Consider the following 20,770-nt stretch of genomic DNA (forward strand, 5'->3'; position numbering starts at 1 on the left):
ATTGGATACCCAGAATCTAGTTCAATACTTTGTTTTTAGAGTTATAGAAACTGATATGTGGAGAAGAGAAGTCTTCTCTTCCATATGTATGCACAGTGTGTTCACTGGAAGTTAAGCATAGCATGAGTTGTACACATGTACATTTATAAATTCATCCTGTGAGTATGCGCTGTATAGGAGATGTGCTCCTCTTCCACTCCTCCCTCCTAACAGATGGCAATTTGTGGCAGATGTAGAATTATAAGGTAAAACTTCTGATTTCTAGGTTTACCCACCCCTATTTTCCCATCCTTTCCCAGCCATTTCTGGCTTTGCAGGTCACTTAATTTCAAAGCTGGCCTGAGTAAAGCCAGGACTTTAGGAAATACTGAAGGAAAAGGAAGACAAAATATGGAGTCTCAGGCCACATTCAAATATATAATTTCTCTTTACCCTAGCCTCTACTCTTGGGAGGATAAATCTGTCTTTAATTCTGCAAAATTTCCTGCCTCTGATATGCCATATTCTTTCCACTTGCAACCTGTGCCTCAGCTACTGTCTTTCCTAAAGTCTAAAATAGAATCATAGAAACAGAATATTTCATGCCTGGAAGAGACTTCAAAAAATATGTGGTTCAATCCCCTCATTTTACAGATGGAAAAACTGAGGTTCATAAGGATAAAGTTAGTGATTTGCTTTGTATCATGCAACCATTTAAGGAGCCAAGACTAGAACTCAGATCACTTAACTCCTAGCCGAAAACCTTTTATCATTGTATCTTAATTCCCTATGATATTCCCAACCTTCCTTTCTAGGCTCTATCATTCATACTTTGAAACAGGTATATGATTCTAAGGAGTTGAAACCCCAGGAATTGGACAGAATAGTGCATAGGCTTAGTTGCCAAAGGTTCACCGAAGCTCAACATTTAAGAAAAACTCATTCTAGGGGGTCGCTTCTCCTTTGCCTTATATTTTGCCTATTACCCTTTGTTAGGAGGGAAAAGTGGAAGAGGAACACATATAGGCACACACTCACAGGATGCATTTGTACACTCATGTTCCTACACTTAGCTTCCAGTGAACACACTCTGCATATGTAGGTATTCTATATTCAACACAATTAAATAAGTAATTATTAAGCATCTGTGTCCTAAGTACTGCATTAGACACTGAAAAATAAAAGACAAAAATGAAACAGTCCCTTGCCCTCATAAAGCTTTACCAGGGAGAACACAGATATATACACATACATATTCATATATACATACACAGTTTCATTTGCACATACCTATATAGATAGAGTCTGGGCCTCTAGAAAAAAATACAAAAAAAAAATAGCTCTTCAAAATAATTGGCCTAGCACATTTTTTACATATCTCTCCACAAATTTTATTTCCCAGCCCAACAGGCCTATTTATTGTTCCCAGTGTACATTATACCATCTTCTTCCCCACTGGATTTTGAGCTTCTTGAGAAACTCTCTTTGGTCTTTTTTTATATCCTTAGCACAGTACATAATAGGCACTTAATAAATGCTTACTTACATGCTTTTTGCATAGACTCATCCCTGTACATAGAATTCCCTGTCTCCTCTTTGTTGTTGTTATTCAACAAACAACAAAGCTTCTCTCAAGGCTTAGTCATTTGTCCTTTTCTATAAGAGGCTTGCCCTGAGAGTCCATGTAGTTAATTATTCTTTGCATTCCCAAATCTCTCTCCCCAACCAGAGATAACTTTGTATGTATTTTCTTTTTACTTTTCTACATAAGATAAATAACCCCCCTGAATGTAAATACTTTTGAATTTTGAAAAACCTTATCTGGCATTGTTCACATGAATTATGGTATATATTTTTGTTTTTAGTATAAATGGAACAATTTTTAAAGTGTTGTGAAAGTCCTATCTGTTCTGTTAAAAAGAGAATCAACTCTATTTTAAAAAATAAGCATTTTTGTTCACTTAAATATTAATTTAAGGGGGCATGTGGGTAGCTCAGTGGATTGAGAGTCAGGCCTAGAGATAGGAGGTCCCGGGTTCAAATCCAGCCTCAGACACTTCCCAGCTATGTGACCCTGGGCAAGTCACTTGACTTCCATTGCCCACCCTTACCACTCTTCCACCTAGGAGCCAATACACAGAAGTTATGGGTTTAAAAAAAATAAAAAAATAATAAATATTAATTTAAGCTGATGACTGACAAAAAGTTTTTAAACCAACGTCCATTAATCTTTTTTTTAATGACTACAATAAGAATTATTTGTAGGAGGATTCTTTGCATGCTAAATTCCTTGGGTTAGGAGAAGGTGGGAATTTAGGTAGGCTTGACAATCCTCCTGAAATCTCATTTATTCTTAGAAACAGCTTAGCAAGCTTTCAAATAGAGCAAGATAAATATTAGCCCTAAGTTTAAATAATTGTTTTACTAGACCTCTGATTTCATTGTTATAAAGAGCTCCCAGTGTCAGTGATAGAGATTGACCAGGCTTAGAGAGGGACCTGGGGCTCCCTGAGCGCGTCATTGTTTGCCCAGGTTATACCATGTAATGTATGTCCCTAGTAAGATTTGAAACCAGATTTTCCTGGCTTCAAAATTGCCTCTTTACCTACTATGCAATGCTGCCCCTCAATGCAAACAAACAAGCAAATAAATAAATAAATGGCCAAATGAGCAAGCAAATAAATAAATAGATAAATAAATGCATAGGTAGGTAGGTAGGTAGGTAGGTAGGTAAGTAGGTAGGTAGGTAGATAGATAGATAGATAGATAGATAGATAGATAGATAGATAGATAGATAGATAGATAGATAGATAAATGATTCAGTTGATTGTCATTTCTTCTAAGCAGAATTCATCTCACAAAAAAGAAGTATATATTCCAAAAACAACCTGAGCTATAAATATATGGTAAAATTTAAATCAAAGAGGTTTTTAACCTACCTTTCTGCCTCATTTCACTCTTTTTGCAAGTATCTTCTCAGTTTATGTTTAGTTGGTCAATTTTTCCTTTAAACTAAGTTTAGAGTGTTTGAGGGGTTTATTTTGACATTTTCATTAATTAGCCTTTCCTAGTTAAAAACAACTTTTAGCCTAGGAAATTAATACAAAGTATGGTCATTTACAAACATAAATGAATTTTTCCAAAGTTTTACACATGATAATATTTTCAATTAGCTAAGAAAATGCAGAAAAAAAGTATGTATATACAGTATGATTTGTGACAGGCAATGAAGTAGTACTGTAGAATGCAGAACTTCAAGTCAGGAAGACCTGAACTTAAATACCACTTCAAACCCTAATTATGGATAAATCTTTTAACCTCACTTAGCCTCAGTTTCCTTATCTGTAAAAATGGAGATAATAGTAACATCTGCTTCACAGGGTTGAAATAATACATTCAAGGTGTTTTGCAAAGTTTAAAGCAATACATGTTATATGCTTGTATTCACATATTTTGCTTATTTTAATACATCATGTCTTAATGTTAATTTAATATTCTAACTTTAGGCTGGACACCACTTCATGAAGCTTGTAATGTTGGATACTATGATGTTGCTAAGATCCTCATAGCAGCAGGAGCAGATGTTAACACACAAGGATTAGATGATGATACACCTCTCCATGATTCAGCTAGCAGTGGACACAGAGATGTAAGTATAATAAACAATACTTATCTCAAGATTCCAAGAACCAAATTTGGCCTATAAAATAACTTTTGCAACTCCTTTCACTAGTTGTGTAACTCTTTTATATCCTCTTTTGAATTGACATATCCTCTTTTAAAAGTAACTGTTCAGTCTGACAGCTTAAACAGTTTTACAGTATTTTTGTTTTAATATTTTCTGAATTCTAGTAATGTAATTGAGACCCATTTGTATTGGTGATTGGATTTTCATAAATATCATAAATACCATAAATTCCTGGATTCCAAAGAGTTTAATACTCAAATCCTAAAAGCTATAGCAGATGTGGATATCTCTATATGAGAAGAATCTTTGTTAGTAAAATCCCTGTTTTCAAGAGAGATTTGATATGTCACTTTGAAAAGTGACATGCAAAAGATACTATGTAAAGGATAAAATTTGAAGAGTTGTACTAAATATAAGAGAAATGTGGTTGCTGAAATTAATTACTCAAGTCAGAATGACTTTTATGGTAGTTTATTTACAAAAGGAGAAAGTGAAAGTAGAGAAGTGAAAAAGATGGTAGATAATTACTCCAGCCCAGTCTGAACCAGACAGAGCTTCAGAGACCCCAGCAAAGGGGGGCCCAAAAGTAAACTAAAAAGGATTCTAGCCATGAGGCCACCTGCAAGACAAGGGGTTTCTCCGGAGGCTAGTACCTCCAGAAAAAAATAGGAAAAGGAATGAGCCTTTTCACTCACCCACATGGCAGTCCTCAGGGAAGATCCAAGAGTGGTCTGAGGTCCCAAACTGGAGCTCCTTCAAGGCCAAGTTCATAGGAGAAAAAGCTTGGTCACAGGAAGTTACCATCATCCCTTCCTTGCCTTCGTTCCAATTTTACATGGACCAATTGCAGCTTAGCTTTGCTTTGAACTGCCCAGGCGGCAGTCGGTCGTTTTTTATTTGTCACTCATTAGTACACGTGGCTCATAAACCTCCCTCCCCTCACTTAAGGTTTAAGTGAGGATGTAGACACTTCTGGTGGCTAAAAATCTAAATAGACAGGGGAGAGTCTCATATTCCCAACTCAAAATACCTATATGTATAAAATATAGAAAATAATTTAATTTCTTTTTTTTTTAGTACTTACATATTTAATAGCAAAATACTGGATATTGTATAAGCTTTTCATGTTCATTGTAACGTGCATATGTTGAGGGTGATACATTTTCACTATTATTAAAAAACAGAAGATAATATTCCATGATAAATATTAAATAGTGCAGTGTTTAAAATAGCCTATTCATCAGAACCCAGGCCTTCTGATTACAGAGCTAGCTTATACTTCCTGTTTCTAGGGCACCATATTATTCCATTGTTTTACTACATGATAACTTATTCAGTTCTTAGACATAGAGGTTGTTTCCAGGTTTTGTTAGGGAAGGGTTTTTATTATAAATAAAACAGCTATGAATATTTGGGACAGTGAAATCTTTCTCCTCTCCTCCTTTTACAATGTTTTGGGGCTTTTATTAGTTTGTTATTTTTATTTTTTAAGTAAGAAGTTTTTTATGATAGTATCTTTTCTATTTCCCTTCTTCATTTTACCTTATATTGAACAAAAAATAAATAAATAATCAAATCACTTAAGTCTATCTAAATAAGTCTAGCAAAACTGATTTCCCTATCAGTCATATCTGAAATTCCGCATTTCAAATTTGTCCCCTCTCTGTCATAGGACAAATGATGTTTTTGTATTTTGTCTTCAATCTTTTGGACTCTTGGTTTATCATTGTATTGATAGAGTTCTAATATTTTTCAAAGTTGTTTTTCTCTTCTCAATTGTTATCATTGTATAAATTATTCTCCTAGCTCTGTTCATTTCATTCTTCATCAGTTCATAAAGGTCTTTCCAGTTTTCTCTGAAATTATCCATTTTATTACTTCTTATGGCAATTAATATATGGTTCACATTTTGCATAGCCATCCTCCAAGAGAAAGGCAACTCCTTAGTTTCCAATTCTGACTACCATGAAAAGACTTCCTCTAAATATTTTTGTACACAGAAATTCTTTTCCTCTTTCTTTGATTTCTTTGGAGTATAGGCCTAGTAGTAGCATAACTAAGTCAAAGGTTATATAAAGTTTAGTAACTTTATAGAAATAGCTCCAAATTGTTTTTCAGAATGATTGGACTAATTCACAGCTCTGCCAATGACGTTTTAAGTTTATCTTGCTTTCCCAAACCCTCCACTATTTGTCATTTTCCTCTTTAATCATCTTTGTCAATATGATAAATGTGAGGTGAACTTCAGAGTTCTCTAATTTTCATTTCTCAAAGTTATTAATGATTTGGAGCATTTTTACATATAATTGGTGGTAACCTGGACTTTTTTTATTTGAAAATTGCCTGTACATATATGATTTGATCATTTATCTATTGAGAAATAGTTCTAGAAATTTCGATCATATTTTATAACTTGGAAATGATACCTTTATCAGAGAGACTTTGGAGAAAATATTTTTCCCAGTTACCTATTTTTCTGCTAGTGTTTCTTACATTAAATTTATTTGTGTAAAAACTGAAATTTTTTAATACAAAAAATGTTTATCTTATATGATCTTCTTTATCACTAGCCTAGTCATGAATCCTTCCTCTATTAATAGATCTAAGAGATCATTTCTTCTTTGTTCCTTTAATATATAAATGTAACCACTTATGTCTAGGTCATATATCAATGTAGAGCTTACTTTTATGTGTGTGTGAGATATTAGTCTAACCTTAATTTCTTTCAGACTGCTATCAAGTTTTCTCAACAGTTTTTATCAAATGGTGAATCTTCCGTTAACTATGGTCTTTGGATTTATCAAATTCTGTGATACTGTGTTAACTTCTGTATATAGTACAACAAATCAGTTCCACTGATAGGTCTTTTTTTAACCAATACCAAATTATTTAATGATTACTAAATTGAAATATCATTTGAGATATGGTACTTTAGAGACCCCTTACTTCCCACTTTTATCATTATTACTCTTAAAAATCTTGAACTTTTGTTCATCCATTTGAATTTCATTATTCCTTTTTCAGCTTTATTTCTAGTTCTATTTTCTATCACTGTTACATTACTTTTGGGAGTTTAAGTGGTATAGATAGCATTAAATAAGTAAATTAGTTTAGATAGTCATTTAGGTTATCATTTAGATTGTCATTTTCATTGTACTGATTTGACCTACCTATGAGTAATTAATATTTCTCCAATTATTTACAGCTGTTTTTATCTATATGCACATATGTGTGGAAAGAGTGCTGCTTTATAGTTAGATTCATATAGTCTTTCTCAATGTTGTTGGTTACGTCTATTTAATTTCTTTTAAAACAAATTCTGGCAATATTGATATACATGTCTAAACTAGAAGGTTATAATTCTTTAGAAAAGGACATCATTCAATAATCATCAAAGCAACATGGTATTGGCTAAAAAATAGAGTGATAGATTAGTTGAAATAGACAATACCCAGTAGTAAATGACCATAGTAATCATGTGTTTGATAAACTCAAAGATCCAAGCACTGTGGGTAAGAACTAAAATTACTGGGAAAACTAGAAAGCAGTTTGGAAGAAATTAGACATAGGCCAAATCCCACATTGTATACTCAGGGTCACTCAGATCTTCCTGACTTCTGACCTGGCACTCTTAGTTCTTGGCTTTGGCTGGAATTTGTGAGACATTTATCTTAAATTTTCCCAAAGTCCAGGCTCATTCCACTGAAACAGCTATGGTTTCTTAAATAAAGAATTTAAAAGCTCTGGAAGCATATAATCAATGCAAGAAAAAGAAGAATGAAAGTGTCCTTTTTCCTTGTCTGAATTTCTGATTTAATTCTTAACCCTTTGAACTGAAGTCTCTAGACATAAAAGTATGCTATAGTTACACCAATCATGTTAATTTACTCGGAGCTTTTTGTTTAGCACCTCATTTCCCGGGAAGTCTTGTCTCTAGGAGATGAATCAGCAGGCAATAACTTGTTAGAATCATCCTAATTCCATAAGTGAAGACGGTAAAAAATATATTGGAAAATGTTTCAGGACTTTTTGATTGCCCAGAAATTTCACTACTGAACATCACAAACTTTATTTTTTATACTTTTTCCTTCTGAGTATTGATTCTAAGGAAAAGGAGCAGTAAGCACTAGAGAATTGGGGGTAAGTAACTTGCCCAGCTAGGAAGTATGAGGTCAGATTCAAACCCAGGTCCTCTTGACTATCCACTGAGTCACCTGGTTGCTCCTGTCATAAACTTTTTTCAGGAAAAGAATTATAAGGAATGGAAAGCACTATATAACATCATCCTAAAATGGAGTTGAATATATTTTCATAGTCAGGAAATTACATATTACTTTACAGTATGAAGATACTGTCTATGTACATTGTCAGCATTAAAACCAACAAAAAAGAAAATATAAATATATAAAGAAATAACAGAAAAATTAGAAAAAGATGCAGCTTGAAACTAAAACAATTCTTCCTTCACATATTTAAATAAGTTACCAACCCTGAAAAAAAAAGATGGAGTAAAGAACACAATTCTAATTATAACAATTTTTACAAAAATTTAACTGATCAGTTGCCAATACAAGATAACTAAAAGAGCCTAAATCAGTCACCATTCATCAAACACTTCCAATGTACCATTCAAATCATGTCAACAAGCATTTATCAAGTGCTTGTTATGAATCAGGCATTATGCTAAGCATTGGAGGAGCAAAGAGAGAGCAAAAGTAATCCCTATAACTAAAAATCACTGAGATTCTCCCAGCAAAGAAATTTAGCATAACTGGACTTAATACTGGATTCTGACCTTCTCATGAATTTTGCTGCTCCTGTTTGCTCTCCTGCTGACCTTCCCCCCTCTGACCCTTATAATCTTTTTATACCTAATCTTAAACTTATAGACTGAATAGAACCCTGGAGAAAGCAATTTGGGAAGAAAATAACAGACTTTGTGTCAACACATGCCTTCTACATGGACATTTTTATTCAAACTCAAATAAAAATTTTGCTCTTAAAAAAAAAAAAAGCAGTACCTTCCCTCACAGAACTTATATTTTAATAAGAAAAATAACATATACATAAATCAGTACCAAAAAGAAATAAAGAGGAGGTGGAAGGTAGTCTTTGAAGGGAATGCACTAATAAGAGATGTGACTTTTGAGCTGAGAAGAATCAAGGCATGGGAAACAACTAGTGCAAATGCACAGAGACGAGATGAGTAATTAATTATATGTATGGAAGAACAAGCAGGCTAGTACGTCTAGACCAGCGTTGGCGAAGTATTGGCATGAATGCCAGGCTTGCATGGGGGAGCTGCTTCGTTTCTCTCTCTTCCCGACACCTGAAGACATTTTTGCATTCCACACCCTTCTGTACATCTGCCCAAAGTGAGCACTTCTTCCTCCCTCCACTCTCTGGAGTAATGTGGGGGATTCATAGGCAACTTTAAGTTGCAGTTTGGGCATTCAAACTTGAAAACATTTACCAACACTGGACTAGACCATAGTAGATGTGTGAGTAGAAAGAAGGAAGCATAATATGAAAGAGCTATTGTAGAGGAAAAAAACAAGATTTAGCACTTCATTGGATATGGATGGTAAACAATAAGAGGAGCCCAGGAGAACACCAAGATTTCAAGCCTGGTTGACAAAAAGTATAGTAGTGGTTCCTTTTGCAGATGTGAGGAATTTTGGAAGAAAGGTAACTTAGGGAAAAAAAAGAATAAGTTTTCATGTGCATCTTTTGAGCTTGAAGTGCCTATAGGATATCATGTCCCATTGGCTATTGGTAATGCAGTACTGGGCCTCAAGAGAGAGGCTAAAATGGGAAATCTTAGAATCCACATTTAATGAGTGTGGCATGATTAAAGATCCAGTAAATGAGACTGAGAAGTATCAGACAGGTGGAAGTTCTAAGATAAAGCAGAATCAGGGAAAACCCAGAAGGGAATTTACTGAGTATCTTGAAGGAAAATATTTTCATCAGTGTGAGATGCTTCAAAGAGGTAAAGAAGGGCTAGATTTGAGGAAAGGATATTCACTATAGCAATTAAGATATCATTGGTCTTTTTGGAGAGAGCAACTTGAGTTGAATACTGTGGTTGAAACCCAGATTGTAAAAGCAAAGAAGACAGTGAGAAAAGAAAAAGTGGAGATACCTACCACATATTTTTAAAGGAGTTTAGCTGGCAAGGAAAGGATAGATATAGAATGATAGTTGGTGAATATAGTAGAATCTAGTGAGGTTATTTTAAGGCTGGAAGAGACTTGGCAATCAGGACCAGCTCAGTCAGAGATGAGTGAAGGAAATATAGTGAAAGATAATGTCAAAGGGTTGTGAGATGAGGAAGAGGAGCTTTCCTCAATTTTTTGGATAAAGCATAAAGTAAGATCTTGAGCTAAGAAGGAGGAAGAAGAGAGTAACATTGGAGACATGAAAGAAAAAAAGATTTGGAACAGAAGTAAGATCAGGAATCAATTAGTGAGAACCTAGGCAGATCATATAACAAAATGTATTGTGGACTCAGCACAATTTTAATTTCCTCTGGTTCTCTTCAGTCACGTTAATAGGATCAAAGAAAGAAGATAGGTTGAGTAATCCAATGTTGGAATTTGGCAAGGAGTGAAGGATAGATCACTGAAAAGGGAAGAAATTAGCCAGAACAAGAGTGATGGCCTAACAGATTTAGGGACAGATGAAGGTCATGATAAGGACAAAAAACTAAGTTTAGAAAGAGGAAGGCAGAAGAAGGATGGAATGATAAAAGATATGATCAGGTAAAAGAATTTCATAGTTGATAGTACATGGAGGTGGAACATTTGTGGAACTTTCTTTGGAAGTAAGGTAGAGTAGAGGGACTTGAGTTGGAGGAATCATGAAGTTAGGTTATATGAGGGATTATATATATATATATATACACACATATATATATATATTTGTCTCCTAGCATAAGAGCAAGATTTGGGATGAAAAGGAAGACTGAACCAAGCACTGATCTCATCGAGAAATGAGGAAGAATGTCCATGGAGTCTAGATAAAAGCTTCCAGATTCTGGATCAGATGATAAAATGGATTGTATGATCCACAAAGGAGAAAAGGAGGAGAGCTGCAGAGTGATGTGAGAGATGGAGAGTCTAGAAGTGGTAGTAGAGAACAAAAAAGTATTCTAACACCCCCAACAGGATGAGTGAATCAGGGGTCTGAGTACAAGTGCAGTCAAGTCCTAGAAAGGGTGACCAGGGATTCAATGTCATTTGGAGGGAGCCTTGGTCTCAAGAAACGTCTTAAGAAGGAAGGAGAAAGAGAGGAAATGAATAAAACGAGATAAATTTGGTTAATTATAAAACAGGTAACTAGAGGACACTGTGAAAAGGAAAAGCAGATCTAGAGTGTAGGAGATTGAAAGTTGAGGTCACTGGGAATGGGGGGGGGCGTTGTTCTTCAGTACTTGAGTGTTCATGGAAATGAGGAAAGAAGAGGGAATTGGGAACATGCTAACCAATGAATCCTGGCAAAATAACAGTAAGGTCTGCTGATAAAGATCATTAAAATGTTCAAGATTGACTCAGCGTCAGTACAGATTTCAGTTGCCCAACCTATTGTGCTATTATTTCCCGGGAGGCATTTAAAAGCCCATCTTTTAGCAGGCATGAACAAGAGGTAAAGTATTTTTGAGCAGGAGACTTCAGTGTCCTGAAATAGACTATGGCAAGCATGCTAGTGGTGTGGCCCTCAGAAGTCAAAAAATGAGAAGGAAGGAGGTACAGTGTGTTTTGTCAGAAGGCCTAAGAGGAAGGATGGCAGAAGCTGGTTATTTGCTGAGCTGTCTCAATCTGTACAAGGATCTGGGTTCATTGTGGCCTTCAGGGCATCAAGAAGTTTAGCAGGGAGTCAGAAAATGGCTTGTCCCAGCTTCAACTCACCAGCCTCCATGGATGCCTAGCTGCATAAGCAAACATTTCATCTCCTTGCCAAGCAAAGAGGTATGGTAGCCAGGACAAAACCAATTTAAAATATTTTTTAAAAGAACATTAGAAAATTATGAGTACTGCCTCATAATGCAGCCAGAAGCAATAGAGGAAAAATGTGTTTTAAAGAACACTTGGTGAAAGCTTCACCCTAAAGGACAGATGAGAAAATGCATCTCATCCTTTCTTTCCAGAGATGGTAAGATGTGAGTGTGGAACATTTTACATACCATCAAATTCATTTAACATATGTTAGGTTTTTTTAAATTCTTTTTTCCCCCTGTTTTTTGTAGCAGAGTTATCAGAAATGAAGGTGATGTAAAAACAAAAGATATCCATAAAAATTTAATTCTTAAAAAAAATAATTTGCTGAAAGATAAAACTAAATAGGCAAAGTCATCCTGAGGACATGTAACAATAAAACTAGAAATAAAACAACAACCAGAAAAAAAACAAAAAACAAAAAAAAAATTTAAAAATTTAAAAAAATTTTTAAAACATTTAAAAAAATTTAAAAAATTAAAAAAAACCAACAACCAGAAAAATGGAAAGATTCCACAAGGAAAGTGGCCCAAAAGATCCTATGGAAAGAGCAGGCACATCTGGAGGGAGACTAGATATGAGCATGAGTAGTGATCAGGTAATGGTGAAGAGCACAGAAGTGAAGAAGCAGATAGCTAGAGGTGAGGAGGTTTTTTTGGTAATTGAGTGTTCATTTATAAAGATAAGAAAATTAAGAGGGATTGGAAGGATGCTCTCTTACAGGAATGTGTCCAGGACATTATCATCTTGGGATCATGACATCATGTTCCCAGATATTTCTACAAAGAAAGTAGAGATAGTACTCAAGAGAACAAACCTGGGGGAAGCAAGTAGTATCAATCTCATATACAAAGAAGTGGCACAATTTTAAGAGTATTGAGAAATTAAGTCTCAAGGATCTAAAGGGTGAGAAGATACCTCAAGTGTTGTTAAAAGGTCAGGACTTTGTTGTTATCACTACCAAAATAAGGCAACTGAATGAATAAAAAAAATCATGTAGTAAGTATATATTATGAGCTAAGCATTTTGCTAAGCACTGAGGATGAAAATAGAAAAAGTGAGAGAGTTTCTACCTCAAGAAGCCTTACATCTTAATAGAAAGAATATCAATAACTAACTAAAGGTTTATCTGCATACTTTACTATCAAAATGAGATATTAATGACAATAATCTTACACACACACACACACACACACACACACACACACACACACACACTCCTCCCAAAAGAATCCTCGAAAAAAAAATATTACAAGGAAGTTTTTGCCTAAAGGCAGACTTTGTCTTTACCATCACACAATTGATTAAGAGTTAGAGAATATCAAACCTACCATATTGTTGCTTATAAAGAAATAATATGATGCAGTAAAACAAAATGCCACCTTAATTAATGACTCTCTTTTTAAAAGGTAATGCCATTCATATACCAAGATATATAAGATCCCTTCAAAGATTTAACAAGAGATAACTTGTCAGGTGATCTTTGTTCATTAATATTAATTAAGGTGTAAAACAAGGACATACAGCCAACTCAGTCCGAATCAAAAAAGAAGTCCCTAAATGGTGAGGTCTTTCCTATACTTAGGTTTATTTATAACATTATACTGATTGGATCAAGTCCCTTTACAAATTATTCTAAAGGAAAAAACAAGTAGATGAATAGTGCCTATTATCTGGACTAGATTTGCCTTGAATAGACAACCTGTATAGTTACATCTCAGATAGATATAGTAGGTAGACAGTGAACTGCACACAAAATTAAACAGGCAAAGAAGAATAAATTTGGATTGTCTATAGAAATTAGAGTTCAAACAAGATATGGAAGACTAAATATTTCTTCAATCCTCAACACCTTCCAAAATCTCTAAAATAGGAATTTTGAACTAGAGATAAAATCAATTTCAAGTATAGGACACCAAGTATAGGATGCCAAGTAAAGTATAAGGACACCAAGAAAATAAATGAGGTTAAAAACTCAAAGAACTAATAAAAACAACCCCACACACAAACATTCAACATTCCCTCCGGGACTATCCATCACACTCCTGGCAGCAAGACTGCACAACCAGATTCGTGGACTTATTTCTCCAGTTCTCCCAGTGCCGAAATTTGCTAAGGCTACAATAGCTGCCATTGCAGCAGTGCCACAACATTGCAGGAATACGGAATAACAGAGAGAATGAAGCAGGGCACATGCCCATAATTGTAACCGATCTCAGCCTTTTCCCTTATTCCTGCAGAGATCCAAATACTAAATAGCAGAAATTTGTTCAGGCTAGAATAAGTACATTAGTGCTCTTTTCCAGAAGGGCCAAAGAATTAAGGAATACAGGGAGGTGGGTAGGGTGGAGAATGGTGCTATGTGGTACTCCACTAAACCTGAGGGAAAGAGTCTAACTTTATTTAGCTAGGGCTTCTGTTCCCCAGAAGTCACTTGGAGCAGAGACCATAGCTGATAAACTGTGAATTGCCCATCATGAGAGGAAGATGAGACATTCAGATCCAGCCACTAGGAAAACTGCCATGGGAAGAATGAAAGAGGAAAGGAGGGGTCAGAAAATGAACAGTAGAGGAAAATAGGGAAAAAATAAATGAAATTGCCAAAGATTTTAAGAGAAATAAATTCAAAGAACTTGAACATTAGATAAACAAGAAAAACATTAACAGCAAAAGAAAATTTGACCTCTAGATCTAGTAAGAGTCCAGGAACCTATGAATAAATACTACAAAACAAAGGGAAATGATTCAGTATCTGATGAGGCAAGGAACTTTGTAATCCTTTCTCAATGAGATTGATAGTAACTAAAAAGAAAGTAACATACGAATTCATACAGGAAAAAATAAATATGAAAAATGCCTTTCTGCCATCCTAGTCCATTGAATTAGTATTTCAGTACACATATTTAAGATATACTCTGAAAATGGATAAGGAATTAATCTCAGAAATGGAGAAGAAAAAGTAATGGAACTTGATTGCATTTAGCTCTCTGTTCAATGCTATGGATTTTGAAGAGAGAACGTGGTGGCACCATGAGTTGCTGAAGCATTTAGATGGCCCAGTAGGCCTGGAGACAAAAAGACATAAGTTCAAATTCAGCTTCAGACACTCACTAACTGTGTTACTCTGGGCAAGTCACTTAGTCTATGCCTGTTTCAGTGTCCTCATCTGTAAAATGGAGATAATAATAGCACCTACTTCTCAGAGTTGTTGAGGATCTAAGAGATAATATTTGTGAAGCACTTAACACAGTGCCTGACACATAATAGTACTATATAAATGCATATTCCCCATTGCTACCACCACAGCCCATCTTCCTGAACGGTTTAAAAAAGAAGGAAGAATTTTGAGAATTGGACTATATGACCTTCAAAGCAGAAATAATTGGCAGAATTGACCATATTGTATTTCAAAGAGCAGTTGAACTCATGTAGCTCAAGGTGAAATATGTTGCAAATATGAATCTAACCAGAAATGAAAAAATACAGATGTTCCATAATACATTCAAAATATTCTGAAAGAACCAGACCTGAAAAATATTTGCTTCTCAGACATAACAAGCAAAAGAAATAGAAGGATGAAATAATACAACCACCAAGGACAACAACAAAATAACAGCAAAGAGATCATTAAAATTCTTCTTTCTAAATATACAAGAAAACAGAAGGGTAAAAGTAAAGGCAAGTAGAAGTGCTAGCTGAAAAACAAACCTGAAACATGATTTAAACTTCACAATCCACTAAAAGGTGAATCAGTGGAAAAACCCAGGGAATCAGCAATGATGCCAGTTGAGACAATAGCTCCAGCAAAATTGAAGGCTACAAAATAATGACCCTCCCCCAAAAAACTGCATTTCTATATAATAATAAATCTAAAAGGGAACAATAAAAGGACAGATCTTTCTAGATGGTAGAGTATAGGTTATAGTAACCCAACTGAACTCTTCCAAAATTCCTCACCAAAAAACTCATAAAATAATTCCTCCAACCAAATTTTAGAGGTAAGAGTGAGATATTTTATGAGCCCAAGACAACTTAGAAGGTCAGTAATAGAGGTCTGTGACACCAGTGTGAGGGCTTGCATGGAGGATGGCAGCAGGAACAGCCATGGGCATTAGAGGCAGTTGTGAAATCAGTGGCAGTAACTAACTGCAGCAGCTCTTATCCCAGAGATGTAAGGATGTTATCATCAGAAAGTGATTACAAGGGAACTTTTGCTGATGTTACATGTAGCTGGTGCTGATGGCCATTCTTTTGTCCATAAGCAGTTCTGGGTCACAGTTCTAAGGTAGAGAGAAGTACTTGTGGTCTCTCACAAAGGAGCAGTGGTCTTGGTCACAGTTAAAGGCCAAAAGGTGTACTATACCTGTTGCTACGGAGGAGCAAGAACCCTTTCTTGGTAAAGAAATGACCACCCTCAGGATCATACCACCTCAAAAGCACCAGTCATAGACCCCCAGAACTAGCTCTAAAAACAAAAAAAGCTTGAAGTTTGGTACAGTATCTCCCCATCCCCCAGGTGAACAGAGCCCAACTTTAACATAAGCTCAAAGTTAAGAAATAAACCAAAAAAAAAATAAGTAAACAGCAACAAAAAATTACCATAGAAAGCAATTGTAATGGCAGAGTAGACCAAGACAAACTCAGAAAACAATAACAATATGAAAACAACTATGTTTGTCCTTCATTTTCAGAGGATCAATGACATCACAAGATATGTTGACTTGTACATGAATTGGGTTTAAGTGAGGCAGTTACACAGTCATCAGCCTCACTCTTTCTTCCAGTCATCCAAGTCCAATGGTAAGCCAAAGTCAAGACTATTGGTGATGGCTCAGGATGCAATGGATGATCTTTCATCTTCAATGTCTAACCAAGTTCGAAGCCCTCCATAGCATCTGCTTCTACTGCCTTCATGGCTATTAGAACAAATTGTTCTCATCTGCCCCTACCAATAGGACAAGTCTTCACATGCCTGAGATATCCCCCAAACCTGTGAATGAGTTGGTAATATTCTACCTGGTTAACCTAAAAAGATGGTTTACTGGGGTGTGGCCACTGCACATACTACAACTTCTTTTACCCACAAGGCTCCAAGGGTATGGTGTATTGGATTCATGGAGAATTCAAGGAAAACTAGTACTTTTGGTATGAAAATTTGCTGAGCCCTTTTCAAACCTGCTTTCTACCTTTGATATCTACCTGCCACCCAGCTCTCACCTGAAAATTACTATATACTAAGCCTCAAAGAAAAATGCCAATTGGACCCAGCCCAAAAAGAATTCCTGGAAAAGTTAAAAAGATAAGAGTGATAGAAGAAAAATTGGGGAAAGAAATGAGAATGATATAGGAATATTATAAGAGAATCAACAGCTTAGTAAAAGAGGCTATAATATTTAAAATTATGAGACTGTAGCTTAATAACTTTATTAAATCAAAACTATTAGTAGTAAAGAGAGGGAAAAGTAGGAGAGAGGTAAAGAGATACTTAACCTTTCTAATCTGTTGGCTGCCATAATGGACCTGTAGCTACAACCCAGAAAAGGTCCACTCTGTTCCTACACACACACACCAAAGACCAAGACTCGCTCCTAGCCTGAATTTATAAGCTTTTTTTCTCTACTCACTAACTCTCACACATTAAATCTCAGGAACCAATCATAGTTTCTTAATTTGCCTGGGCCGCCCAATGAGACAGTGCCTGTAGAATCAGTTTCCTGTCTCAGTTCATTGGTTCTTTACCTTCCTCTTCTGAGGCTCAGCTATACCTGAATTTACTCAGTGGTATTTGACCTCCAGGTCACTGAGATATGATGTTAAAAAAAGGCAACACTGGAGAGAGAGAAAATTACATCTGACAAGTATTTTAAAAAGGCAGAACTCATCTAATGATTAAAAAGACACCAAAATTCACTGGAAAACTCCTTAAAAAGTAGAATTGGCCAGATGGGAAAAGAGGTACAAAAGCTCACTGAAGAAGATAATTCTTTAATATTGTGCTATAAGAAATAGTGAACAAGATGATTTCAGAAAGAGTTGGAAAGACTACTTGATCTGATGCAGAGTGAAATAAGCAGAACCAGAAGAACACTGTGCACAGTAACAGCAATATTATAGGATGATCAACTGTGAAAGACTTAGCTACTCTCAGCAATTCAGTCATCTGGAACAATTCTGAAGGGTTTATGACAAGAGTGTTATCCATCTCCAGAGAACAAACTGTTGGAGTTGGAATGCAGATCACAGCATAAGATTTTTCACTTTAGTTTATTTGTATTTTTGTTTTGGATATTTGGTCTTATATGAGCATACTCTTACAACAGAAAACAATTTGGGAATGTTTTGCATGATAAAACATATATATAATCCAGATCAAATTGCTTACATCTCTAGGAAAGGGGAGGGAAGGGAGGAGAGGGAGATAATTTGGATCTTATAACTTCAGAAAACTTATGTGGAAAATTTATTACATGTAATTGGTAAAATGTCTTTACCCAAAAAAAGAAAATAATTCCTTTAGAATTAGAATGGAACTAGAAAGAATAAAATATTCAGAAGAATGAAAAAATAGAAGAAAATCTATTATCTCATCAGAAAAACATCTGACCTAAAAAACAGATCAAGGAAAGATCATTTAAGAATTATTCGACTACCTGAAAGTCAAAGAAAGAGACTAGATAACATATTTCAGGAAATTATCAAGAAAATCTTAAATATCTTAATCTTGGATCCAGAGGGTAAAATAGAAATTTTAAAAACCCGCAGATCATTTCCTGAAAGAGATAACAAAATGAAAACTTCCAGGAATATTATTGCTGTTGTTTGCCTGCATTTAAAGAGGACTAATGACTTCATGAGGTGATATCTTGACTTGCACCTGAATAATATTTAAATGAGACAAAGTTGCATGGTTATCAGTCCACTTTCTCTTCCAACTTATTGTAGTCCCATGGCAAGATGAAAGTCAGGATGATTGGCAGTAGTCACGGGTATAGTGGATAGCCTTGATGTCTTCAATGTCTGATCAAGCTCTAGGCATTCCACAGCACCTACTTCAAACCACCTTTATGGACATTGGAACAGATCATTCTTTTCAGCTCATTCTGACTGAGGAAGTCTTCCTATTCTTGAGGTAGACAATCCCCTTAAGTTACTGATAGTTTGAGCCCTGTCAGTTACCCTCAACCTCATTTAGAGCTTTTACCAAGATGGTTTTACTTAAGGATATATGCTGTATATGCTATAGGTTCTTGGGGCCATAGATGAGAATTGGGTGACAGGTAGACACACCAAAGGTAGTTGAGCTGCCTTGAAAGGGGCTGTTATATATGGCTATACCATAGCCCAGTGATGGTGAATCTAGTCCATGTGTGTCAAAGATGACAGGCAGAGCACCTGTGCGCACACGCCACCATGCTCCTCCCCACCCTCGGCCAGAATTTGTTATTAGAAAGGCAGAGGGACTTGAACGGAGCTTCTCCCTTCCCCTCTCCACCATGCCTGATAACATTTTTTTCACATCTCCTGCCCCTGCCCAGCAACCAATGGGAGCGCACAGGGGGTAAAGTGGGTGACTCACAGGTGGCAGAGCTGGAGGGGAGCAGAGTGCTCAGGCCACTCCTCTCCCCCTCGCTACACTCCCTGAAGACATTCCTTACTCTACCTGCCCCTCTGCCCAGGAGCCCAATGGGAGCACTTTATCCCTCCCCTGTGTGGGGTAAGGAGGGACGGGGCATACCTGGCACTCAGTGAGGGGGTGTGACTTGGTCTCTAAAAGATTTGCCATCACTGTTGTAGCTAGATTCCAGAGCTCCCTGGTTCAAGGAAAAAAGCAGCCAGAAAGAAACAATTCAAATTATAGTCACAGTTAGGATTACACAAGATTTAGCAGCTTTCACTTTAAAGGATCAGAGGCTTGAAATTTAATATCCCGAAAGGCAAATGAGCTAGGATTACAACCAAGAATAATATACTTAGCAAAACTGAGTACAGGTATCCCTTCCTCGTCTTGACTTTCCCTGTCACAGTTTCGTTGCATCACAGTTCAGCATAATAAATCAAATGGGAATTTGGGGGGAATTTTGTGAAAGTGATTGATGACATACAAAGGCCAGAAGTGCATAAAATATATGTACAGTATTGCATAATATGATAACATTTTATCTTTTAATGCCATAAATATACATAATTTCTTTTTTAAAGTAAAATAAGCAAAAAGTTAAAGTTTACAAAAATAATACGAAAGACAACAGATGATATACAAAGGATAAAAATATAATATCTTAACATTGACCTACATCTAGCCTGTGACCATATACTTAACCCAGATTTTACAGTAAGGTACTATAAACACCCCATAAAAGAAAAAGAAAAAATTTAGACTTATTCTTTGTATGAAGGGAGGGCCAAAAAATTATGTGTGGATTGTCTAGATCACCGAGGCATTGTACCCTTAATCCCCACAATGTGGAAGGGATTATAATATATAATCCTTCAGAAGGAAAATGGGATTTTTAATGAAATAGAGAACTCTTGAGCATTCCTGAGCTGAAAAGACCAGAGGTGAATAAAAAACTTGATAATCAAACACAGGAAAAGCATAAAAAGGTGAATATGAAAAAGAAATCATATGGCACTTAATATGCTTAAGTTATATTTCTGTATGGGAAGACGGTACATGTAACTCTAATTCCTAAGAACTTTTATCATTATTAAGGACATTTATAAGGAGTCTAAATAGATAAAAGGTGCAGATGTGAGTCAATTATGTTGGAATGATCTCTTATAAATGAAGGAATGAAATGGAGAAATTTTTCTCACATAAAAGAGGCACATAAGGAAGAACTTTTATAATGGAAGGGACATGGGGTAGAGGGGTGGCAGGCAATACTTGAACCTCACTCTCATTGAAATTAGTTCAAAGAGGGAAATATATGTGTGTATACACACACACACACACACACACACACACTCTTCTATCTCTCTCTACACACACACATACACACACACAATATATTTATTTCTTACCTAGTAAGGAAATAGGAAGGGAAAGAGATAGGAAACAATGAGGATGATAATAATAAAAAGAAGACAGATTAAGAAAGGCAAT

At 35.7% G+C, this 20,770-nt stretch overlaps 1 protein-coding gene across 1 annotated transcript in view; it reads left to right on the forward strand.

Moving 5' to 3' along the window:
* The window catches only part of ANKRD12 (ankyrin repeat domain 12), a 225,126-nt gene that overhangs the window by 152,746 nt on the left and 51,610 nt on the right, over positions 1-20,770 (forward strand). The window contains exon 8 of the mRNA XM_044683126.1: positions 3,486-3,628. Coding sequence (XP_044539061.1) covers positions 3,486-3,628 — 143 coding nt within the window. The remainder of the gene's footprint in view (positions 1-3,485; positions 3,629-20,770) is intronic.

The sequence above is a fragment of the Gracilinanus agilis genome, chromosome 1, assembly GCF_016433145.1.
Source record: "Gracilinanus agilis isolate LMUSP501 chromosome 1, AgileGrace, whole genome shotgun sequence".
NCBI classification, from domain to species: Eukaryota; Metazoa; Chordata; class Mammalia; order Didelphimorphia; family Didelphidae; genus Gracilinanus; species Gracilinanus agilis.